General features: G+C 41.2%; 2 protein-coding genes across 3 annotated transcripts in view; one reads left to right on the forward strand and one right to left on the reverse strand.

Annotated features, from left to right (window-relative positions):
* Window positions 1–27,254, reverse strand: part of HECW1 (HECT, C2 and WW domain containing E3 ubiquitin protein ligase 1) — a 478,550-nt gene that overhangs the window by 353,825 nt on the left and 97,471 nt on the right. The gene's annotated exons all lie outside the window — the stretch shown is intronic.
* Window positions 16,189–18,701, forward strand: GALNT1 (polypeptide N-acetylgalactosaminyltransferase 1). The gene is made up of 3 exons (XM_088834634.1): window positions 16,189–16,673; window positions 16,734–17,957; window positions 18,082–18,701. The coding sequence occupies exons 1-3, from the start codon at window positions 16,360–16,362 to the stop codon at window positions 18,230–18,232; spliced, it is 1,689 nt and encodes a 562-aa protein (XP_088690760.1). The 5' UTR covers window positions 16,189–16,359; the 3' UTR covers window positions 18,233–18,701.

Raw genomic sequence — 27,254 nt, forward strand, 5'->3', positions numbered from 1 at the left:
CCCTTAGAAGCCCTCTGCTTTTGGCATCCTGAGTTCCAAAAAAATAAATAAGGTTACCCAGGCTGCTCTAGATGCCCTCCTTGTAAATGGATTATCTCCTGAGATTCAGTTCAGTTCAGTTCAGTTCAGTCGCTCAGTCGTGTCCGACTCTCCGCGACTCCATGAATTACAGCACGCCAGGCCTCCCTGTCCATCAGCAACTCCCGGAGTACACTCAAACTCATGTCCACAGAGTCGGTGATGCCATCCAGCCATCTCATTCTCCGTCGTCCCCTTCTCCTCCCGCCCCCAACCTTTCCCAGCATCAGAGTCTTTTCCAGAGAGTCAACTCGTCGCATGAGGTGGCCAAAGTATTGCAGTTTCAGTTAGGAGATCAATAAAAAGGCAGAAAATAGGATGGGAGGCTATGGTACTGACAAAGCTTGTGACTACATATGAGCATTTTTAAAGGACCCTGGAGCAAGATCGTAAACAAAAATCCACCAGGCTAACAGCTCTACAGCTAAAACAGATACCAAAGCCTGAGACCCAAAATAACACCCAGGCCTGCTTCACTGCATCCCCCAGGGGCCATCATCAAAACACTGGTCCAAAGATCGATGTCTCAATTGCAATGAACTGGGTCACTGGAAAAGAGACTGTCCTCAAAGGTCCTATGCAAACTCCTCTTAAATGCCCTCATATCTACCTGCATGTGGGCTCCTTCCACAGTTGACAGGGCTCTGAGGGGATCTCTGGGAAACTATTACCAGTCATCTCCTTAAATAGCCAAGGGGAAATCAAAATTAAAATTAATCACTTTGTCAAATTCTAGTTGATACTGGAGCTACGCTTCCCGCCCCACCCTCAGAGAACAACAAAATACAACAAATCTTTGAGAGTAAAAAGGCAGTTTCCATACTGGGGGCATCTAATAACTTTAAGACAGAATTTGTATCTCAACCAATACAAATGACTTTGGGATTTTTTAGTAAAAAAAAAAATTCCTTCTTACTGTGTGAAATAGCCCCAGACAATCTATTAGGCAAAGGTCTCCTGTCTGAATTAAAAGGACTGATACGTTTTACCTTCAATGGAGACCTCACTTTAGAATTCCCTTGACCAAGTTGAACCTGCTCTTTTATATTCCTTGCTGTCTGTCCTTGATGTAGAAGAAGAAGGATTTCAACAAAAGTCCCCGAAAAATTTGTGGGCTACTTATAACACTGATATTGGGAGAGTAAATATTCAGAACCTATATCTGAAAGGATACATGCACCCCAATGTTCACTGCAGCGCTATTTACAATAACCAGGACACAGAAGCAACATAGATGTCCATCAACAGAGAAACAGATAAAGAAGATTTGGTACATATATATACAATGGAATACTACTTGGCCATACAAAGAATGAAACAATGCCATTTGTAGGAACATGGATGGATCTAGATATTATCACCCTACGTGAAGTAAATCAGACAGAGAAAGATAAATACCACATGATATTGCTTATATGCCAAATCTTTTAAAAATGATACAAAGAAACTTATTTACAAAACAGAAACAGACTCACAGACTTAGAGAATGAACTTATGGTTACTGAGGGTAAGGGTGGGGTGATGAATAGTAACGCAGTTAGGGATTGACATGTACACACTGCTACATTTAAAATAGAAAACCAGCAAGTACCTACTGGATAGCACAGGGAACTCTGCTCAATATTATGTAACAACCTAAAAGGGAAAATAATTAGAAAAAGAATGCATGTGTGCTGAATCGCTTCAGTTCTGTCCGACTCTGTGCGACCTCTGTCCACGGGTTCTCTAGGCAAGAATACTGGAGTGGGTTGCCATTACCTTCTCCGAATCATTCAGCTACTTATTAGTAAAGTGATTGATGAAATATCTGATGGTAAACTCCCCATCCTATTCCCAGGGTCTGCCAAAGGCCCATCAACTAGCAATTTTCTCCTCTCTGTCTGCTTCTGCCAACTTTCTTTGTCTTCTTTCCAGAGTCCTCAAAAAAGTCTCCATCAGAATTCATGTATATATATAAATATAACTGAATCACTTTGTTATACACCTGAAACTAACACATTGTTAGTCAACAATACTCCAATATAAAATAAAAAGTTTTTTTTTAAACTTCAGAACCTATATTCACAAATATAAGACTGAACTCGTCGTCAATTACCTAAATATCCATTAAAGCCTGAGGCCACATAAGGCCTCATACCCACAGTGTAAGACAATCACTCGGGGACTAATCATTACCTCCCCTCGTCCCTGTAACACACTGATCTTGCTAGTCCAGAAACCTAATAGATAGGAATGGATTTGACCAGAAACTGAGAGTTATTAAAAAGATAGTTATGCCCCCATTTTCTAGTTGTTCCAAACCTGGAGACCCTTCTATCACAAGTTTTGCCTGACTCAAAAGGGTTCACTGCTGTAAATCTTTGTTCAGCGTTTTTGGGCATCCCTGTAGAACCCAATGCTTAATATCTATTTGCCTTTACTTGGAAGGATCGACAATACACCTGGACACTCATGCCTCAGTCACTCACTGAGGCCCCTTCTTATTTCTCCAGTGTGCTCCTCTAAGATGTAAGCACCCTTCAGCCCCTGGGAAAACAGCCTTTACACAATTTGTAGACAACCCCATGCTGTGCTCAGTAACCCTAAAGGTGTCCAGAAAAGATTCCACTTATTTAATGCAACAGTTAGCTGTAAAAGGACACTAAGTCTTTAAGGAAAAATTATTATTATTATCTCTCAGTTCAGTTCAGTTCAGTCACTCAGTCATGTCCAACTCTTTGCGACCCCATGAATCACAGCAAGCCAGGGCTCCCTGTCCATCACCAACTCCAGGAGTTCACTCAAACTCATGTCCACAGAGTCGGTGATGCCATGCAGCCATCTCATTCTCTGTCGTCCCCGTCTCCTCCCACCCCCAATCCCTCCCAGCATCAAACTCTTTTCCAGTGAGTCAACTCTTCACATAAGGTTGTCAAAGTATTGGAGTTTCAGCTTCAGCATCAGTCCTTCCAATGAACACCCAGGATTGATCTCCTTTAGAATGGACTGGTTGGACCTCCTTGCAGTCCAAGGGACTCTCAAGAGTCTTCTTCAGCACCACAGTTCAAAAGCATCAATTCTTCGGCGATCAGCCTTCTTCACAGTCCAACTCTCACATCCATACATGACCACTGGAAAAACCATAGCCTTGACTAGAGAGACCTTTGTTGGCAAAGTAATGTCTCTGCTTTTTAATATGCTATCTAGGTTGGTCATAACTTTCCTTCCAAGGAGTAAGCGTCTTTTAATTTCATGGCTGCAATCAGCATCCACAGTGATTTTGGAGCCCCCAAAAAATAAAGTCTGACACTGTTTCCACTGTTTTTCCATCTATTTCCCATGAAGTGATGGGACCAGATGCCATGATCTTCATTTTCTGAATGTTGAGCTTCAAGCCAACATTTTCACTCTCCTCTTTCACTTTCATCAAGAGGCTTTTGAGTTCCTCTTCACTTTCTGCCATAAGGGTGGTGTCATCTGCATATCTGAGGTTATTGATATTTCTCCCAGCAATCTTGATTCCAGCTTGTGCTTCTTCCAGCCCAGCGTTCCTCATGATGTACTCTGCATATAAGTTGAATAAGCAGAGTGACAGTATAAACCTTGACGTACTCCTTTTCCTATTTGGAACCAGTCTGTTGTTCCATGTCCAGTTCTAACTGTTGCTTCCTGACCTGCATACAGGTTTCTCAAGAGGCAGGTCAGGTGGTCTGGTATTCCCAGCTCTTTTAGAATGTTCCACAGTTTATTGTGATCCACACAGTCAAAGGCTTTGGCATAGTTAATGAAGCAGCAATAGATGTTTTTCTGGAACTCTCTTGCTTTCTCCATGATCCAGCAGATGTTGGCAATTTGATCTGGGGCTGCTGCTGCTACTGCTAAGTCACTTCAGTCGTATCCGACTCTGTGTGACCCCAGAGATGGCAGCCCACCAGGCTCCCCCATCCCTGGGATTCTCCAGGCAAAAACACTGGAGTGGGTTGCCATTTCCTTCTCCAGTGTGTGAAAGTGAAAAGTGAAAGTGAAGTCGCTCAGTCGTGTCTGACTCGTAGCGACTAGACACTGTTTATTACCTAGGTTATCGTCTAAGTGCTAAAGAAATCCAGCTATCTCCAAAAAGAACTGTATCAACCCAAGAATTTCCTAGACCCATATCTAGTGACAGCCTCATGGATTTCTAGGTCTGGATGGTTATTGCAGAATATGGGTTCGTAATTCTTCTTTATAGTTTCCTATTAGCTTCTATGAACTTACTAAAGTTTCAGCCCCTGTACCTTCACTTTCACTTTCATGCACTGGAGAAGGAAGTGGCAACCCACTCCAGTGTTCTTGCCTGGAGAATCCCACGGACAGGGGAGCCTGGTGGGCTGCTGTCTATGGGCTCGCACAGAGTTGGACACGACTGAAGTGACTTAGCAGCAGCAGCAGCACCCTTCCCTTAGGAAGATAAACACGAGCAGACTTTTATAAGACTAAAAGAAGTACTCCAAGAACCGCTTCCTTCAGGGCTACCCAACTATTCAAAACCGTTATTTGTGAATGAAAAAGATACCCAAGCCCTGGGAATGCCCATGCAAGAGCATGGTGATAAAGATGGCAATAAACATAGGCTTGTTGCCTTATTACAGCATTCTGCTCGGTTCAGTGGCTCATGCCTATTCCAGCTGTCTTAAGACTATCTAAGAATATTGCTACAACTGCAAATTTAGGAGAAGTCTCAGCAGAACTATTCCCAGGAAATGACATTTGTTTATAAATTCTTTATGCTGTCAAAAAAGTATTAACTCTGAATTGACTCAACTTTTCTCCAAAAGCAGATCAATTTCCTATGAGACCCTTCTGCTTTCAACTTCTAATCTGTATCTTCAACATTGCAACAATCCTAAATCCTGCTATGTTACAACCTCTCCCTGGTAAAAGGCAAGCCCCATGACTGCAAGGTAATAAGATTCCATTCTGTGACACTACATCCTGATTTACAAGACACCCTTTAGCCAATCCTGATTTAATCTTGTTTACTAGGGGTCATATTGTAGAAATAAAAAAAGGAATTTTCAAGCTGGTTATGCCGTTACTACCCAATATGACCTACTCAAAAGGGGAAATTTCCCACAAGTTAAATCAACCCAAGCAAAACCGCATGCCCTTACCCAAGCCATACCAGTTATCAGAAGACAAATTGTTCAGATTTATACTGACAACCAAAGTGCCTTTGGGGTTGTCTATGATTTAATGATGCTATGGAAACAAAGACATTTTTCCTATGTCCCCTGGGACCCCAATCAAAAATGAAAACCAAGTAAACAGATTTTCTTACTGCTATTCTTTTACTTCTTGAAATTGCTGTCATCAAAATTGAGGCTCAGACTAAAAGGGCTGCACCCGAGTGTCAGGAAAATGCCCTGGCTGACTTTCATGCAAAGAGATAGGAGCAACAGAATCTATAAAGATTGCAGCACGTGTGGATGAAGTTGACATTTTTCGCTTCTGCAAAGAATGGCCCCTCATTGCCAGACTTTTGCTGTCCTAATGTCCTTGTAACATGGAAACAGTCTGCTACTGAATCAGAGAAATTAGGGCAGGGACACAATGACTGCAAGTTAAATAATTAGTTGGGGGCTATGGGAAACCCAAGACGGCCACTTGGTTTTTCCCAGCTTCCTGGCAAATCCTCTTTTGGTTTTTGCCATGTTTCATCTGCCATAGTGCATTTAGGATGACTCAAGGTGGCACAGTGTTAAAGAATCCACTGCCAGTGCAGCAGATGTGGGTTCGATCCCTGGCTTGGGAAGATTCCCTGGAGGAGGAAATGGCACCCACTCCAGTATTCTTTTTTTTTTAATTAATTTATTTATTTTAATTGGAGTCTAATTACCATATAGTAGTGGTTTTTTCCATAAATTGACATGAATCAGCCACGGGTGTACATGTGGAGAATCCCATGGACAAAGGAGCCTGGTGGGCTCTGGTTCATGGGATCGCAACAAGTCAGACATGACAAGCACATAGCACACACACAAATTACAAACAGACATCAATGGGAAGAAGTTCATAAAAATGCAAAAAGAGTTTACCAGAAATATCTGACCTGTTGGGTCTGTAACCCTGGAAAAACTGTTTTTAGGTCTCAGATCTCCTCCCTCTGGGCCCTTTGAGCACCTGCATCTGAACTTCATTCAGCTGACACTCAGGATGGGTTGTCAATATATTCTTGTTATTGTATGTATGTTTCCTGGATGGGCTGAAGCCTTCCTCTGCCCCAAGGATGATGCCCTCATGGTAGCAAAGAAATTGTTAGAATACACCTAAGATGTTTTTTCCACAATTGCCAGTGACCAAGGCACCCACTTCACTGGGCAAATCATCTGAGTTTTTCTAAAAACCTTGCAAATGTCAGAATTATCACTATCCTTATCACTCTCCATCATCATGGAATATCAAAAGAACGAATCAAAAAACTGGATTCAAGCAGAACAAGAATGAATAACATGAAACATGAATGTACTGGTGAGCAAAATTATAATTTTTATGACTTTGTCTTTCAAATATTGTTGGTTTTTTAATGTTTTTCCCCGATTTGAATAAATATTTTCTCTTAAACTATCAGTAATTTAAAAAGATACACCTTTGTGAACAAAGATGAAACATTTACTTTTTCTTCCTTCTTGATCTCCAGAATTCAGAAACTTAGTATTCACTCTTATTGTCATGCTCCTTATAACAGGATACAGTTAGAAACACTGGCTATTTTACCAAGGCTTTGGTGGGAATGTCCTATTTGAGAGAGGTGTGCATAGGCTCAGATATGACCAGACATCTTCGAGGAACCACTTGGAAAAACTGACCTGGTACCATGCCTATGGTGTTCCAGGAAAGAAGTCTTAAAAAGTATTTTTACAGTCAATGACGAGTCTTGCTGCATTTATATAAATAATTAGGCAGAGTTAAATATTAAAAAATCAGTTTTACTGTGATTATCTCTGGTAAAAACATGGAGGTAACTGTGGAGAGAAGAGTTATGTTTGTATCTTTGTGGATGTTAGATTCTAGTCCTATTAATTGTCTTTGAGGTTTTGTTATATACCTGTATACCTGCCTGGATCCTGAATTCTTCTAGTTTCTTCAAATATCTGGTTAAAATTTACAAAATTAATGTTTCCAATTTTATCCCGTCCTTCTGATTTAAAATCACTAAGAAAAAAGGCATCCCTTAAGCCCTATTCACTGATCCTGCTGAAAAACTAGAAGGTATTGAGCCTTGAGTATACATTTCATAATTAAAGAGGACTCCACCTGACACTTGGTCCTGAATAGAGGTGGAGGCCTCCAAGTACAACTGACTAGGAAAAGAAGTTGACACTGAGGTAGCCTGCTTCCACCCGAGATGACAGATCAAGACTTTATACTTCAGTTTTAACATGAAACTCATTTTCTTTTCTTTCTTTACTTTGGCATTGACCTGGAAAACTAACAGCATCATCCATACCTCTGAGGCACGCTCAGGGGGATAACCTTTGGAATTTATAACAACTTTTTACTTTCATTTAGGATAAAGTCTAACTGACTCCTTACTTGAATGGGCAGATACAACAAATTTTTGTGAATGAATCCATCAGCAGTGCCATCTTTGTGGAAATGGTTTGTGCCCTAACAAGCCATTGTCTGTACGGTTATCATTATCCTTGGGCCTATGAATGCCTAAATAACTGTCACATAACTAGACAACGCCTCTCAGGTTATCTAACTATGCCCCTCCCTGTTCTGGAAAGGTCCTACCAAGAGGTGCTCACTATTCAGGTGTCACCTCCTTTGACAGGGCCATGTCTCCCTGATTAGGAATGAATACGAATGAGAATGTGATCTTGATTCTTAACTCTTGACAGTATTGTAGAATCCACAGCTACAACATAAGCTTCCCAGCAAAAATCACGGGACTCTCTGGCCAAACCTGTTCTTAATAATAGGGTAGCCTGCTCTATCTGGATTAACACACCCGGGGAAACTGAAACAATTACCTAAGATTACTCAGCAAGTCACTTGGCTTGAAAAGGGGACTCCTTCAAAATGGTCTTTCTTTGACTGGTTTGGTCTTGGGGACTGTGGTTTTGAAGTTATTCTGTATGGGAACAAATTGCTACCCCAAAATGTCTCTTTGATATGTGGATTATTTCAAGCTAAAAACAAGGCCCAAAAGACTCAATAAGAACCTTTCCCCACAAATGCCTAAAAGAATGCAGATGGGAGACCTGTTCCAGGAGGGGAGCTATTTTTGTAGATATCTATAGTACAGACTCAGAGAAGGCAATGGCAACACACTCCAGTACTCTTGCCTAGAAAATCCCATGGATGGAGGAGCCTGGTAGGCTGCAGTCCATGGGGTCGCTAAGGTTCAGACACGACAGCAACTTCACTTTCACTTTTCACTTTCATGCATTGGAGAAGGAAATGGCAACCCACTCCACTGTTCTTGCCTGGAGAATCCCAGGGACGGTGGAGCCTGTTGGCTGCCGTCTATGGGGTCGCACAGAGTCGGACATGACTGAAGCGACTTAGCAGCATAGTACAGACTAGGTGTGTAGACAAGAGGGAACCTAGCAAAGTCTGTCAAACTCCTATGTGTTCCATTGTCTCTGCTGCTGCTGCTGCTCAGTCGCTTCAGTCGTGTCCGACTCCATGCGACCCCATAGACGGCAGCCCACCAGGCTCCCCTGTCCCTGGGATTCTCCAGGCAAGAACACTGGAGTGGGTATTGTCTCTGCATGGCCCAGCAAATACTTTTTTTTAAAACCAAACATTTGCTTTTCATTTCCATGTCAATTGCCTCTTTCCCTTTTGAGGTTCCCAACTACTACCCCAATATACTCTTCAGTCTTTAGCTGAAGGTAGCATTTAAGGTGAGGGTTTCAGCTGTTTTGGTGAGGTATCCAGTTTTCTTGCATCTTTCCCATGTACACATGTTGTTAAATTTTTGCTTAATTTTCCCTTGTTAACTTGTCTCATGTCAATTTAACTCTTAGACCATCCAGAATAATCAAAAAAGAGAGGTAAATCATCCTGTTTATTAAAATCATAATAATCCTCCTGCTGCATTATTTTATTTCCAAACCTTTAAATGTATGTTTGCAGCTGCTAACCATCAAGCAAATATCTCCCTAAGACTGGAACATGAGAAAAACAACAAAGAGAATGACTGTCAATCTGATCGTGAATCTGAAACTGTAACTGGTGAACATCATAGACATTAAGCAAAAAACATCACGACCTCTGGGTCCCTCAAAGATCAACAACTGTGAGAACCTTAGCTGAGAGTGGCACTAATGTCTTAAATTTTGATCATATCCTTCAGGTTGAGAGCTTCGTTCAAAGAGGAGAATTGTTGAAGAGAAAAACCATGGGCCTAAAACGTCATCACTTGTGCTAAAACCCATAATACTACACATAAATTTAATACCTAACCTAATTGCAGTTTTGACTTGCCTCAGAAATGTAATCTTAATCAGCAGTTGGATTTTCTGGTTAACATCAATGAGGTAACTTGCCGTGGGGGCCTTCTCCATCCCCCAGAGGAAGAAGAGGATGTCTGTATGATAAAACATTTGCAATTCCCCTCCCTTAAAAAGAGATGACCCGGCCCCAAATAACCCTCTATTTTCTTTTGCTAATAATTCACTTGCCCCACCCTCTTTCCATAAAGTTTCCCATTTTGAACCCCTCCTTGGAGTGTCCTCTGCTTGCTAGGTAGAATGTTGCCCAATTCACAAATCACTAAATAAAGCCAACTATATTCTCAAATTTACTTGGTTGAATAATGTTTTTTAACAAATGAAGTACATCACCTTAAATTATTCAAAGAGACAAAGGAAGGCACACATCATAAGACAATAACAGGATCCTACTGTAAAAGAACAAGCTGATTTGCCAAAGAGGCAAAGAAAGTCTACATATGAAATATCTAGTCATGAAAACAGACAAATCAACACACAGGCTGAAGAGAACTCAGAGAAGATAGATATGAGAAAATCACCCAGAAAGCAGAAGTAAGAAGCAAAGATATGGAAAATTGGGTTTAAATAATAGTGAAGAAGAATGAAAAAAGTCTACCATGTAATAATAGGAGTTCTAAAAACTTATACTAAAAATGGGAGAGGGGTGATGTTTGAAGGAATGACAGTGGAGAAGTTTCCACATATGAAGAACAATATAATTCCTAAGATTTGCAGCCACACAGTGAATCCAAGTCAGCATAAGGCAGTGGTCCCCAACCTTTTTGGCACCAGGGACCAGTTTCATAGAAGACAGTTTTTCCATGGACCAGGGCCTGGGGGTTGGGGGAATGGTTTCAGGATGATTCAAGTGCATAACATCTATTGTGCACTTTATTTCTATTATTATTATATCAGCTTTTCTTCAGATCATCAGGCATTAGATCCCAGAGGTTGGGGACCCTTGGTACAAGATCATCTACAGAATATACAAAGAAAAATACTTAAAAATTCACCAAAAGGAAAAGGAAAGACTCTTGAAAATGCAAATTAGACAAAAGCACATTATTTCCCTAAGCAACAAAAGACTCCAGAAGACAATGTAATAATATATTCAAAGTGCCAGGGAAAAATAGAGCAGCTAGCCTAGAATTATATACTTAGCAAGTCTGTAATTCAAGAGCAAGGGTTAACTTTCAGATATAACAAAAACTGAGAGCATTTCCCACTCTAAATAGTTTACAGATTATTCTAGCACACAGGATATTGAATCTAGAAGTTAATTGGATTTAAGACACCATATGAATCAAAGAAATTGGCGAACACTTTGGTTCATCTAAATGCAAAATGACTGTAAAAATAATGATAAATGACCAGAATTGAAAGTTCATGAAAAGAAGGAAATAAAAGCAGTGCCAAATATGGGAGACAAGGGAGGGGGAGCTGAGCATTTTAAAGCTTTTGTGTTGTTAGAGGACAATGGAGAGATTAATGAGTTTTAGTGTTTGTAAAGTGAACTATGCCTCTTAAAAATGTAAAGTTAACCAATAAATGAACTGAAACAAAACACATTACTTCCTGGGAGAGGGGATAAAACCATAAAGAAAATGTGACTGATTCAGTGGCAAGAAGAATAAAGGAAGACAAACAACAAGCATGGCAAGCTTTTTCATCCAGCCCTCCCTTTGCACTGTGTCTTCCTCCCTTTTGCCTACCTACCCTTGTTTAGGGAAGTGCTGATGCCTCCTGGAAGACTCCTGTGTCTCTGCTGCAGCCTGGCCGATGTGTCCCTGGTATCTTGTTTCCAGAGCTCCTTTACTTCCCACCAGAACCTTTAAATCTTTTCCATTAAGTGTTCCTGGCAGAGTCTCATCTAGATGTATTTGTCTGTGTATTTCCTGTGTTCTTTAATTTGTTCCCCCCACCGCAAAGGGGAAAAGAAGATAGGAAGGAGGCCCAGCTGTAGGTGTCAGATGATGTCTGGTTATAGAGATTTTAGTCTCCAAGCAGAAGGATGTCCTGGATGGGAAAGTAAATAAAAACTTTCTCCCTGTAGGACCAAAGGACAGGATGAAAGGAAGTTGGGGCTGAGTTCTGCTCAGTATATGCATCTACCACCCAGCAACTTTTGATCACAAACAGTCCAACAGACTTACTCTCCCCCAAATGAGAATGAGGGAGTTATATATCATGGGTGGGGATAAGATAGGAGGAAACTTGCTCACTGACCAAGATGGAACTACAGAGAACCAACTGGGAATTTTTTTTACCATCTAAAGTAGATGTGGTCATAGGATTCTTGCATGCAGTTCTGTAGGCTATGCATTGCACAACTCATGGGTAGGTGGTCATTCACAAAGACTATGAAGTAAATGGCACCTCTAGAGTTGTGCAGTGTACAACTTGCACACCCTTCCTGGCACTGACATGATCAGCCTTGTTTTAATTGGCTGTATCCTGACAAAGACTCTTTTCTTGACCAAACGTTAGTTATTAGGTTCCTGAACCCAGTTCTCCACTTGGACTCAACCTTGGCCTTTAAGAAGTGCAACACCCAGCATAATGTTATTCACTCCCCCCACATCCTCTCCCACACACAAACACTAAGAGATCTGAACAAACACCAGCACAGCTCCTATCAGCTCAAGGTTGTGTTTCCGTGATGATGCTGCCTGAGAAAACTCAAAGCTGCAGAAAGAATTAACTGTTCTAGCCTAAAGTACTTACTTAGAGAGTTTGCTATTATAACTCTTTTCTACATGTAAATCTTCTACCACCCATAAATGTCTCCTAGAGGTCCTAGAAGCCACCTCTCAGATGCGGGCACTTGGGAGATGCTCCTGTCTCCCAATTTCTGTGGAAGAGTAAGACCCTAACTTCTATGACTGCCTTGCTCCTATTTGCAAGCCCTAAAGATATGAGAAGGTTATTTCTCCTCCAGAAAACCATCAACGAACAAACCCAGGGAACCTAATCATCAGCCTAACCCCTTCCCCCACTCCCTTAACATCCTTATTACCTTTCTTTAAGCAGTCCCAGGTTTCAAAGCCCTTCTTCCTTTTGTTTTGGCAGAACTGAGTTAAGGTTACCCTGCAGTCTCTCTTCCCTACTGCACTTGCACTGAGTAAAATCTGTCTTACTGCCTTTAACAAGTGGCCACCTTTGTTTTTCTTTGACAGCCCCAGCCGGGCTGTAAGTTCCATCAGGGCAAGGCTATGCCTATCTTGTACAATCGGTTATCAGAAGAATCAAGGTACTCAATAAATATTCGTATAATGAATAAGTGAGTGTAAGGTGTTTTTCTGTTGTCTTGGATTCTGATAATGCCTTGCTCCCTTTAACTGCCATCTTGCAAACAATACAGTTCTGGACAAACTGATCCACAAAGAAAAAGAGTTAGGGTTTCTTAAACAAAATTGACTGCAAATTTGATTTAAAAAATTGAGTGATCTCACTGCTTAGATGACTTGTTTATTCAATAAACTATGCATGATTCATTCAAAATAGTCTTTAGCTTCAAGCCTTCGTCAGCGATTTCTTCATCGTAAGAATGAACATACACAATGAGGGAACAACAGAATCTGCTGCTTTGACACCTACTATTGAAGCAAGCAAAAATATGTATTGTGGTGCAAGGATAGGTAAAGTTTTTCTAAACATAATCTGCCAAGAAATGCAAGAATTATTCATACCCTGAGTTAAGTAGCCCGTCAGTAGTCTTGTTAAACCAAATTTCATTTGCAATTACTTCAAAATAAATCCTTTGAGTGAGGCAAAGAGATTTTTTTATAATTCAATTTTTGCTTTTTTCAGGAATACACGACTCAGATTCTGAATACAAGCTATTACTACGTGAAAGTCAGATATTAAATACATATAACTTAATAAAGTAGGGGTAATTTCCTAAAGATTTTAACATTAAAATATACCAACTCTTGTGATACTGTGGAGCAATGCATAGCACATCACATTACTGATGATCACATACAGTCACCCATTTGAAAAGTAATATGACTTTATTTTTGCGAGCAACAAAAAAGTTCTTGTCTAAAAACGTCTAGTAATCTACCTGCTGGGGATTTATCCTTAGAAAGCAACGCAGAAGAAAGAAAAGAATCAGCCTAGAGTAAGGCTGTCACTTCATGTTCTCAGTCTTCAGAATGGATTTGCACACACTTCCCCTTTCACCAGTGCACTCTTTTCCACATTCCAAAAAAACTGAAGGTATATCTGTCCCTCATCATGAATCTTACACTGACTGTGGACATAAAATCTTCTGGAAAACAAAGGCTAATGTGAACATCTCCTGAAGCTTCTTTTTCAATCAAGGTGCTTTTGGCAAAGTTTTATAATAATTTTTGTTAAGGGCAAAGCACAGAAACACAGGGTCAGAAATGAGCATTTTAGCTCATAGTGCCAGGCTTGGTAATAAGATATACTATCGAATGGGAAGACTAACTGGTAATGAAGACCCTTCCTCTCCCATTTCCCAACTGATGGCAAGTAGTACATGGCTCCTGACAGAGACTCCCACAAGTGCAAAGCAAACAGCATTGTACAAAATATTGATGGTAGAGGGCTTTATTTCATCAACAAGAGATGTGTGGCAAAGCTCAGGGTCTTATCTATGTAATTATCTCAGAAGGAGAATTCAGAAGGGAGATGGCTGTCTCAGCAACATGTGTTAACACACACTGTGTGAATCTAAAAGAAAAAAATAGGAAAATAAAATTTTCTGACTCAGAGTAAATCTGGTTTGACTAATTGATTTGTACATTTGGTTTAAAGTGACCATTTCACCAATTAAATGACATTGGGACAGGAAGGAAGGAGGCAGGGTGCAACCATTAAAAGAGTGACATAACCATTAAAAATAGCACAGGGAATGAATGCTGCTGTTGTTGTTTAGTCATCCAGTCATGTCCCACTCTGACCCCATGGAAAGCAACACGCCAGGTCTCTCTGTCCCTCATTGTCTCCTGAAGTTTGCCCAACCAGTTAGAACTTACTAAGCCCAAAATGGTGGGGGATTTGACTTCCTGTAGACCTTAAGCCTCATCAGATGCTGACTGTAATACTTTAGCATCTAAGTGACACAGGCACAGGCCCTGTGATAGTACCAAGACTGAGCTTGCTGCTGCTGCTGCTGCTAAGTCACCTCAGTCGTGTCCGACTCTGTGTGACCCCATCGACGGAAGCCCACCAGGCTCCCCCGTCCCTGGGATTCTCCAGGCAAGAACACTGGAGTGGGTTGCCATTTCCTTCTCCAATGTGTGAAAGTGAAAAGTGAAAGTGAAGTCACTCAGTCGTGTCCGACCCTTAGCGACCCCACGGACTGCAGCCCACCAGGCTCCTCCATCCATGGGATTTTCTAGGCAAGAGTACTGGAGTGGCTTGCCATTGCCTTCTCCACAGACTGAGCCTAAGAGACCCAAACTGGGCAGTGACCCAGTTCCTGGGAATCCCCACCACTTCCCCAAAGCAGTTGGAATAATCCTTCCACTTGTAAGTCTACGAAATTACCCAGCCCCTCAAAACTAACCACCCCCACACCTCAGGGCCACTCTCACTTTCCAAGCCTATCCCACGCTCTGAAGCCACTTCTCTCACCTTCTGAGAAGGCCTACCCTCTGTCTTCAGAGTATGCATCTCTCTAAATAAACCTGCTTTCACTTTACTGTTTTACTCTTGAATTCTTTTCCTGCCCAAAGCCGAAGACTCTCACACGGTGGGCCGTCCCAGGGACTCACTGGAGACCTGAGACCTGACCATCCATCCTCTCGTGTGTCATTTTTCCTAGAACAACATAAGTGAGCTAAAATTGTCAACTCTGAAGTTTGAGAAAAACATTAAAAATGTAGGATTGAAAAATATTGTATCACATTATCAGAGGCACATTAAACTCAAAATATTTCAATCCTACATTTTCTAACTATGTAGATCAAGTCATAGAAGGTGCCTCTGAAGTGAGTGACAGGTATAACTAATACTCATTTAGGAAAGCCTTTTTTGTTACACATTCCAGAAACGGGAAATAAATGACTCTGATAACTGGGCCAATCCAGTCCTTTTAGAAGTCAGTTGGTTTCTATACCTTTATAAACAAATAGAAGGAGAACCTAACCCAGTTATCAGATATTAGAACCACCACTATATATAAACAGATAACTAATAAGAAGCTGCTGTATCACACAATGACCTCTACTCAACACTCTGAAATGACATATATGGGAAAAGCACTTGAATAAGAATGAATACATGTATAACCGATTCACTCTGCTGTACACTCGAAACTAACACAACATTGTAAACCAACTATATTCAAATAATTTAAAAAAAATAATTTTTGTGATTTTTGCCATGGACCCTAGAAGGAGTTTTAAAAAACTGAGTGACATCAAGTGACTTCTTCTCCATTTCATTCACAATTATTATAACCACGTCTCCACAACTGAACAGAATTAAAGCTGAAAATTGTTCTCATGACTTTTAAATATGGAATTTTAAAAAATATACAGGATTGATACTAAATACTGTCTTAGTCTAGCAATAAATAATATTCATCCATGGGTAGATGAACATGGGAGAGATAAATGTTGGCCCCGAGGTATGTGGGATCTTTGCTCTCTTACCAAGGATTGAACCTGCACCCTCTGCATTGGAAGCGGGAGATGTGGGACATGTGGATTTGGGATGTGAATTCATTTGAAAAGCCACTTTGGGGTTATGAAAGTGATTTCTGATGAAACTGGATTGGAATAATTTTCATGATCTTTGTATATTTATATATTTTAAAATTTTGCATTTGACTTAAAGTGCCATGAGAAAATTTGCATACTGCAAGGTGGTCCTAGCCACCTCCTTGATTTGGGTACTCTTGGATATGTTCCTGCTGCTTTACTTCAGTGAATGCAACAAATGTGATGAAAAAAAAGAGAGAGGACTTCCTGCTGGGGATGTTCTAGAGCCAGTACAAAAACCTCATGAAGGTCCTGGAGAAATGGGGAAACCAGTCGTCATTGCTAAAGAGGATCAAGAAAAGATGAAAGAGATGTTTAAAATCAATCAGTTCAATTTAATGGCAAGTGAGATGATTGCACTCAACAGATCTTTACCAGATGTTAGGTTGCTGCTGCTGCTGCTGCTGCTAAGTTACTTCAGTCGTGTCCGACTCTATGTGACCCCATAGATAAGGTGTAAAAGAAAGGTGTATCCAGATAACCTTCCTACAACCAGTGTGGTGATTGTTTTCCACAATGAGGCTTGGAGCACGCTTCTGCGAACCGTCCATAGCGTCATTAATCGCTCACCAAGACACATGCTAGAAGAAATTGTTCTAGTAGATGATGCCAGTGAAAGAGACTTTTTAAAAAGACCTATAGAGAGTTACGTGAAAAAATTAAAAGTACCCGTTCACGTCATTCGAATGGAGCAGCGTTCTGGATTGATCAGAGCTAGGTTAAAAGGTGCTGCTGTGTCTAAAGGCCAAGTGATCCCCCTTTTAGACGTGCACTGTGAGTGCACAGTGGGGTGGCTGGAACCTCTCTTAGCCAGGATCAAACACGACAGGAAGACAGTGGTCTGTCCCATCATAGATGTGATCAGTGATGATGACACTTTCGAGTACATGGCAGGTTCTGACATGACCTACGGCGGGTTCAACTGGAAGCTCAACTTTCGCTGGTATCCTGCTCCCCAAAGAGAAATGGACAGAAGGAAAGGTGATCGGACTCTTCCTGTGAGAACACCTACAATGGCAGGAGGCCTTTTTTCAATAGACAGAGATTACTTTCAGGAAATTGGAACATATGATGCTGGAATGGATATTTGGGGAGGAGAAAACCTAGAAATTTCCTTTAGGACTTGGCAGTGTAGAGGAACTTTGGAGATTGTTACTTGCTCACATGTTGGACATGTGTTTCGGAAAGCTACACCCTACACGTTTCCAGGAGGCATGGGGCAGATTATCAATAAAAATAACAGACGACTTGCAGAAGTGTGGATGGATGAATTCAAGAATTTCTTCTATATAATTTCTCCAGGTGTTACAAAGGTAGATTATGGAGATATATCACCAAGACTTGGTCTAAGGCACAAACTCCAATGCAGACCATTCTCTTGGTACCTAGAGAATATTTATCCTGATTCTCAGATTTCACGTCACTATTTCTCTTTGGGAGAGATAAGAAATGTGGAAACGAATCGGTGTCTAGATAACATGGCTAGAAAAGAGAATGAAAAAGTTGGAATTTTTAACTGTCACGGTATGGGAGGTAATCAGGTTTTCTCTTACACTGCCAACAAAGAAATTAGAACAGATGACCTTTGCTTGGATGTCTCCAAACTTAATGGCCCAGTCACAATACTCAAATGCCACCACTTAAAAGGCAACCAGCTTTGGGAGTATGACCCGGTGAGGTTAAAGCGTCTGCCTCCAGTGCGGGAGACCCGGGTTCGATCCCTGGGTCAGGAAGATCCCCTGGAGAAGGAAACGGTAACCCACTCCAGTATTCTTGCCTGGAGAATCCCATGGACGGAGAAGCCTGAAACTGACCCTGCAGCATGTGAACAGCAACCAGTGCCTGGATAAATCCACCGATGAGGACAGCCAGCTGCCCATCATCAGAGACTGCAGCGGGGCCCGCTCCCAGCAGTGGCTGCTGCGAAACGTCACCCTTCCAGAAATACTCTGAGCCCAGATTGACACGACACAGGAAAACGTGAGGACTGACTGGGGTACCTCAGCATACATTCTTGCCACATCCTTGAGTAGCAAAAAAAGGAAAAGTGCTTTCTTTCTGCAGGATGTAAGATTTATCAGCCATGAAAACTGTATAGACTGCCCTCGCTTCCACTAGCTGTGAACCAGCCTTCCTGTCCCAGGACGTGCAACTACGTAGTAGCGAGACTGTGCACACTGATGTTTACAAGATTGAGAGAGTCGTTCATCAAGAACCATCGTAAAGAATACTCAGACTGAAACAATCTACGAAACGTGCTTTCCAGAGAGCTGCACCTTTCATGGTTTGCCTGCACATCAGTGATTTCCACTGAATGTGCTGTCATAATGAAGAGATGTCTAAGATTTTTTTTTTCTGATTAGAACTGGTAGCCAGTATATTAAATACTGATATAAAAATAAATGAAAAAGAACTGGAAACAGATTCAGAATCATGAAAACATTTTTACAACAATTTAAAAAATAAACTATATTAAACTGGGTTTAAAGGAACTTAAGGGCTTCCCTGGTGGCTCAGAGGTTAGCGCGTCTGCCTCTAATGCGGGAGGCCCGGGTTCGATCCCTGGGTCAGGAAGATCCCCTGGAGAAGGAAATGGTAACCCACTCCAGTATTCTTGCCTGGAGAATCCCATAGACGGAGATGCCTGGTAGGCTACAGTCCACAGGGTCGCAAAGAGTCGGACACGACTGAGTGACTGAACGGACGGACGAAACGGACTCACTAAGAGATACAATTCTAATAAAATTTTGTATTTTTCTTGCTAAAGACTTATATTTATGTTGTGATCTATTGTGTATTAATAATAATTGCAACAATATAAAGACTCATATTTTTAACACATAGAAAAACTTAAATGTTCACAAGGAATTTAAAAACTTAATTCCTACTCATGTACATAGTTTTGTAGCAACAAAATATGACACAATGATGAATAAGAGTTGCTTGCATAAGAATATACTTAGAATAAAATTCAATGAAGTCACTGAAATTAGAACCTTAGTTCCAGGGGACAAAATGTCATGCAAATGTCCAACTGCTAAAGGAAAGCTTTACAAGTATTTTATAAATCATGGTGGTGACTACTAAAGTACTATAATATTTAGATTCCACTGGGTACATATATAAAAAATAAAGAGTTTTATTGTAAAATCTCAACACTAAAATAAGAAATGATATGGTGGCTCAGCTGGTAAAGAATCCGCCTGCAGTGAGGGAGACCTGGGTTTGATCCCTGGGTTGGGATGAACCCCTGGAGGAGGGCATGGCGACCCACTCTAGTATTCTTGCCTGGAGAATCCCCAAGGACAGAGAAGCCTGGAGGGTTACCATCCATGGGGTTGCAAAGAGTCGGATACAACTGAGCGACTAAGCACAGCATAGCATACTTTGCAACTGTTTAGACTTAACAAAGAACATTTTTTGAATGTCAACTTAAAAGTGCATAAAGGTACACTTTTTAAAACATTATTTTAGGGAGGACTTGTGTGAAAGAGTTTGAAGACCATTATTGCAGCGACTATCTGGAGAGAGAGACACAGTGTAGGCTGAAAAAAATCTGTGAGCCAAAGGGGGCGATAAGGACAGACAGGCATGACAGAATATTCCAAATATCCAAAGGGAATCACAGAGGATGATTCCTGAGTGAGAGGCAGCTTAGCTTCTCTGGAGAAAGGAGTAGAGAGAGGAAGTATGGAATGAAGGCCTAGAGAATTCTGAGCATTGAGGTAGAATGTCTGGATTTCGTTCTACAGACATTATGAAGCCATTCAAGGCTTTGGACTTGGGAAAGGAAAGCCTGTAGCATTATTGAACAGATACAAAATAGGAAGCACACCGTTAGAACCTTTAGAAAGACAACACACAGTTGGGTCTTCATAATAAGAAAGATGGAAAAGTACGGTTCCATTTTACAATTGTTTGTGGTCCAAAGTAACCTTGGGAGGGTGTGTGTGTGTGTGTGTGTGTGTATTGAGGGGCAGAGGCAGAGCCATGAAGATGTGGGTTTTTCTGCTCAGACTGCACAAGATACTGACAGCTGAAAGGGCCCACTAGGGTCCAGGGTAAGTCTCATGGACAATGAGACCCATACCTGCACTTGGTAGAACCCCACTCTGTTATCACCACCTTGAAATTCCGAATAATTTTTTCACAAGGTATGCCACATTTTCATGTCTCACTGGGCCTCACAAATTATGGAGCCAGTCCTGGAAGTTGATGCCCTGATAATAGGGTCCCCACCCCCCATCCTGTTCCATCATCTCCCTATAACCACCAGACCTGATGATGAGCATATGTCCCACCAGTTTTTTCACTGGGCAGAGCCTTACATAGATTTAGGAGATCAGGAAAGGGCTCAGGGCTGGGGAAGATACGAGAGAAGACTCATAGCAACCACCCTGGGTCATGACCCCTCTGCCCTCTCTGCAGGATCACTGCCCGCAGCTGTCCAGATGGCCGTGTACACCTTCAGGGGAGCCATTCACTCAGCAGATATCACAGCTTTGTAGCGTATTAGTACTCAGTTCAGTCATTCAGTCACGTCCGACTCTTTGAGACCCCATGGACTGCAGCACGCCAGGCTTCCCTGTCCATCATCAACTCCTGGAGCTAGCTCAAACTCATGTCCAAGTTGGTGATGCTATCCAACCATTTTATCCTCTGTCTTCCCCTTTTCCTCCTACCTTCAATCTTTCCCAGCATCAGGGCCTTTTCAAATGAGTCAGCTCTTCGCATCAGGTGGTCAAAGTATTGGAGTTTCAGCTTCAACATCAGTCTTTCCAATGAATATTCAGGACTGATTTCCTTTAGGATGGACTGGTTGGATCTCCTTGCAGTCCAAGGGACTCTCAAGAGTCTTCTCCAACACAATTCAAAAGCATCAATTCTTCGACAGTCAGCTTTCTTCATAGTCTAACTCTCACATCCATACATGACTACTGGAAAAAGCATAGCCTTGACTAGATGGACCTTTGTTGGCAAAATAATGTCTCTGTTTTTTAATATGCTATCTAGGTCAGTCATAGCTTTTCTTCCAAGGAGCAAGTGTCTTTTAATTTCATGATTGCAGTACTTTCCTTCCGCAAATGCCAGGAGAGAGTTCTGAGGAAGCAGTGGCTTTCTTTAATTCATATGAGATCATTATACAGAAAATGTGTTTAAGCAGGAGGGAGCTTTCTGCTTTCCCCTCACTTAATGAGTGCCTCCCATGGTAAGACAGTGAGGCTCACTGATACCCCCAAAAGAAAAAAGAATCTGCTTTTTTCTTTCTTCCTCTTCCTTCCTAATTTCCTTGAATGTACACAGAATAAGAAATATTTTTTTAACAGTTGTACTTTTGTCTATATCACCTTATAGAAAGGTACACTAGGACCAGGGAGGGGATGTCTTTATGTTCCAATTAATAATACATTTTCCCTTTATTTAAGAATTAACTGGACTATGCGAACGGGTTCAAGACAGATGAACCGGTCCTCAAAATAGCTCACTGGTATACTATAATGAGGCTTCCCATGTGTCTCAGTGGTAAAGAATCCACCTGCCAAGCAAGAGACACAGGTTTGATCTCTGGGTCAGAAGATCTCCCATAGAAAGAAATGGCAACCCACTTCTGTATTCTTGCCTGGGAAATCCTTACAGACAGAGGAGCCTGGAGGGCTATAGTCCACAGGATTGCAAGAGTCAGACACAACTTAGCAACTAAACAACAACAATCCTATAATGAACAAGGGCTTTTATGAAATGAACATACAGACACATGAACACGCACACACACATGCTTGAAAAAAAAAACAGGTCAAGTGGAGAGGAAAAGTAAAACTCTTATATGTAATTCAATTTTTTTCTTATCACGAACTATTCTTTATGGGTTTTAAAACCACCAAGGGCTTAAATTTTCAGTAAATAAAGGTAGGCAGTTTAGCTCTAAAACTTAATTAAAAACCAACAGAAGTGACTTCTTAGCTAACATGTATGGTGAAAGAAGCCACCGAACCCACACTCCTATCATCTTAATCTGAGCCCAGTCACATCTCCGACTCAGGATGGCTCTGACCCTGGAGCAGGCAGATCCATCTCTGAGGGTGTTGAATCAAGGAGGCAGGAGATTTCATGCACAAACAATTACCTTCTGAGAGTCAGAGCCAAATAGCTGGGAAATGTGAGAGCCCCAACCTTGGACAACACAAATGCTGAATTAGGTTGTCACTCAGGGGCTGGCTGTTTGTCACCAAAGTGCAGTTCACTCCCTACAAAGCAAAACAACTGAATGTGAACAATCCTATCTAAGCCCTAGATATTTAATAAAATAATTTTCTTAGAAATAGTAAGACACATTTGGGTCAAGATAAAATCAAACTTATGGTTACCAGGAGGGAAGTAGGGGGAGGGATAAATTGGGAGATTAGAATTGACATATACACACTGCTATATGTAAAATAGATAACTATTATTAATAACAACCTTTTGTATAGCACAGGGAACTCTACTCAACACTCAGTAATGACCTATGTGAGAAAAGAATCAAGAATGGATATACGTATATGTATGACTGATTCTTTCTGCTGTACACCTAAAACAGAACTCTGTAAATCAACTATACTCCAATAAAAAATTAATCTAAAAAACATAAAATCGGGTGAAGAGACATCCTATTTTTTGAATTAAAATAACAAAAAATTTAAAATACCAAAAAAACTGAAGTCCTACAAAATGTCAAAATTAAGAACAAACAAAAAGGACTATCTTCTAATAGAATCAGGGAAGAAGGAAGACAGACAATCAGCCATGTCATTAGAAATGATTTCCATTAGTCATAACACTGATGGTGCCAGCCTGAGCAGAAATGCATCCCACAACATTTGCCCTCTGAAGCAGAGGAGGGAAGGACCTGGCTCCACCCAGGAACCCTGGATTCAAATACCAAGTACATCAGCAGCCCAGCCGGTCTTTCCTAATGGAGGTGCCTTTCTGTGTGTGATCAAGTTGAGGATTCTGTTAGGAAACATGGTGGAAGGTAACACAGCACACCCTGGACTGTGCAACTTTCTCACATAAAGCACAGAACACAGCCATGCTGTCTTGGAAGACCCAAGTTAACTGCCCCCCTTATAAGCCTGTAACCCCAGTAATAATCACCATATCATTAACGATTCTTTTTCTTTCAAGATATGTAGAATTAGTAACAAGTGACAGTTACCTATAGTTTTCGAGTCAGTTTTACCATCTAGGTGTCCCTCTGTCTAGAAAACAAATTATACCTGTTGCAGCAGCAATGGGAATACAGTGATTTACAAATTCCTGTGGGGAAAAACCTCTCGCTCATCAAACAACAGGCTTGCCTCCTCTTTCAGTGTCTCCTTCAGACCAAACTTTCTCAGAACCTGCCTCACGGGAGCTGGCAGAGGACTTAACGTTAGCTGCCGCAGCTCACCTTTTTGGCTCATGCAAAGTAATAATAGGTTAAAACACAACCTCTGCTCCTGTTGAGGCATTTGCCTGGCCGTATGAAGATCCCCTGGAGAAGGAAATGGTAACCCACTCCAGTATTCTTGCCTGGAGAATCCCATGGATGGAGAAGCCTGGTAGGCTACAGTCCACGGGGTCGCAAAGAGTCGGACACGACTGAGTGACTGAACAGAACAGATCCACAGAGCTGGGTTGCCACGAGGAATTAAAAAGAGGGGAGCTAATCAAGGAAAGACATCAGCTCTGAAATTTGGTGTTTGTGTGGAAACAAGGGAGAGACGGGGAGGTGGGCACACACATGGGGATCATTAGTGTTTCATATACTGCTTCTGATCGGAGAATGACGGAGTACCCCAAATTCTTAGACAGAAAATCTCATGTTAGGTCAGCATTTAACACAAGATTAAATTCCCAGTAAATGCAGAAATTAGACTATATCCTCAACCCAACCTTTCTAGCTTTAGGAACCATGGGTATACAAGCAGAAACAACCCTAATGGAATCTAATTTTTCCATATCTCTAAAGCCTTAAAAATGTTAGTTCTTTTCAAATAACTATCCTACCACCATTCTTCATAAATAGTATGACAGGAAAAAGCCTTATGCATAAATCTATTCAGGCAGGGCTACATACATTATAGAAAACCCGAAACACTCAATAAATCCAAAAAGAAGGACATGATTCACTGAGTTACAAACTCTAAGATCTATTTGCACCATTAAATGAATTAATGGTAGGAAGATGTGTATGTTCTATGTTGTAATACCTAGGGGAAAGTCAAAATACAGAAAAAAATGTAAAATCTTAACAGTTGAGGAAAGATGTCTACTAAAATAAGACTAAAAAAATACAGCACTCCAAAATGTTGCCATTGATTACCACAGGGTGGTGGTATCAAGGATGATTTTCACTGCTTTTTTATACTTCTCTGTATTTTCCAGTTTCTTAAAATGAATAATGTACAATCAGGAGAATTAGTTGAAGAACTTCTTTAAAAAGAATCTTCAGTAATGTTCCATTTGTTAAAGCAGCAGCAATTTTAGGCTAACCCATCAAAAATGCATTTTTCACATTGTATTTTCCCATCAGTCCTCCTATTTTACTGCATTATGTGAGTCTGCTGTATCTTTTGAGCCTATTCAACTCAGCTAAAGAGACGAGAAAAGCAGATAAAATGATGACATGCACAAGCAGTATAAGGCATAGAAAGTGACTTAGCAAGTGGCTTGTGAGCCACTGGATAGACTCAGTGCAGGTTAAGTACAGATGATGATTAAGCAAGTGGCCTGCGAGGTGCGGACAAAAATCATAGTGTGTGCTATATACTAACAGTAAGTTAGAAACCCATAATGCTAAAAATACATAGAAAATGGAATATATTGTTCCATTATTGTTCAAGTTCATTCGGGATTTTCTGTAAGACCTTATGGAAAAACCCAGATGAACTTTTTGACACAAATGTAAATGTTAGTCAGAGCTACGAATGGATGGACAGACGGAGTCAAGAGCTGACAGCTAGCTCACCCCTGACATCAATCACCCATTTCCCACCTCCTCCCCCTGCTCCATCTTGCCTGGTAGGTACTTGCATGGGGGTCCTACTCAGCATGTACAAAGAAAGGGAAATGTTTTCTTCCAGTCTGGTCTCAAGGAGAATAGGAGACTGGGATCGACATATGTACACTACTGATATATGTGGAAGTGGTCAAACAGGAGACGGCAAGAGTGAACATAGACATTCTAGGAATCAGTGAACTAAAATGGACTGGAATGGGTGAAGTTAACTCAGATGACCATTATATCTACTACTGTGGGCAGGAATCACTTAGAAGAAATGGAGTAGCCATCATGGTCAACAAAAGAGTCCGAAATGCAGTACTTGGATGCAATCTCAAAAACGACAGAATGATCTCTCTTCATTTCCAAGGCAAACCATTCAATACTACAGTAATCCAAGCCTATGCCCCAACCAGTAACGCTGAAGAAGCTGAAGTTGAATGGTTCTATGAAGACCTACAAGACCTTTTAGAACTAACACCAAGAAAAGATGTCCTTTTCATTATAGGGGACTGAAACGCAAAAGTAGGAAGTCAAGAAACACCTGGAGTAACAGGCAAACTTGCCCTTGGAGCACAGAATGAAGCAGGGTAAAGGCTAATAGAGTTTTGCCAAGAGAATGCACTGGTCATAGCAAACACCCTCTTCCAACAACACAAGAGAAGACGCTACACATGGACATCACCAGATGGTCAATGCCAAAATCAGATTGATTACATTCTTTGCAGTCAAAGATGGATAAGCTCTATACAGTTAGCAAAAACAAGACCAGGAGCTGACTGTGTCTCAGATCATGAACTCCTTAGTGCCAAATTCAGACTGAAATTGAAGAAAGTAGGGAAAACCATTAGACCATTCAGATACGACCTAAATCAAATTCCTTATGATTATACAGTGGAAGTGAGAAATAGATTTAAGGGACTAGATCTGATAGATAGAGTGCCTGATGAACTATGGATGGAGGTTCGTGATGTTGAACAGGAGACAGGGACCAAGACCATCCCCATGGAAAAAAAATGCAAAAAAGCAAAATGGCTGTCTGAGGAGGCCTTACAAATAGCTGTGAAAAGAAGAGAAGCGAAAAGCAAAGGAGAAAAGGAAAGATATAAGCATCTGAATGCAGAGTTCCAAAGAATAGCAAGGAGAGATAAGAAAGCCTTCCTCAGCGATCAATGCAAAGAAATAGAGGAAAACAACAGAATAGGAAAGACAAGAGATATTTTCAAGAAAATTAGAGATACCAAGGGAACATTTCATGCAAAGATGGGCTCGATAAAGGACAGAAATGGTATGGACCTAACAGAAGAAGAAGATATTAAGAAGAGGTGGCAAGAATACACAGAAGAACTGTACAAAAAAGATCTTCACGACCAAGATAATCACGATGGCATGATCACTGACCTAGAGCCAGACATCTTGGATGTGAAGTCAAGTGGGCCTTAGAAAGCATCACTACGAACAATGCTAGTGGAGGTGATGGAATTCCAGTTCAGCTCTTTCAAATCCTGAAAGATGATGCTGTGAAAGTGCTGCACTCAACATGCCAGCACATTTGGAAAACTCAGCAGTGGCCACAGGACTGGAAAAGGTCAGTCTTCATTCCAATCCCAAAGAAAGGCAATGCCAAAGAATGCTCAGACTACCGCACAATTGCACTCATCTCACACGCTAGTAAAGTCATGCTCAAAATTCTCCAAGCCGGGCTTCAGCAATATGTGAACGGTGAACTCCCAGATGTTCAAGCAGGTTTTAGAAAAGGCAGAGGCACCAGAGATCAAATTGCCAACATCCGTTGGATCATGGAGAAGGCAAGAGAGTTCCAGAAAAACATCTATTTCTGCTTCATTGACTATGCCAAAGCCTTTGACTGTGTGGATCACAAGAAACTGGGGAAAATTCTGAAAGAGATGGGAATCCCAGACCACCTGACCTGCCTCTTGAGAAACCTGTATG

This window comes from Moschus berezovskii, chromosome 3 (genome assembly GCF_049115385.1).
Source record: "Moschus berezovskii isolate FMDL1 chromosome 3, NW_MosBer_1.0, whole genome shotgun sequence".
NCBI classification, from domain to species: Eukaryota; Metazoa; Chordata; class Mammalia; order Artiodactyla; family Moschidae; genus Moschus; species Moschus berezovskii.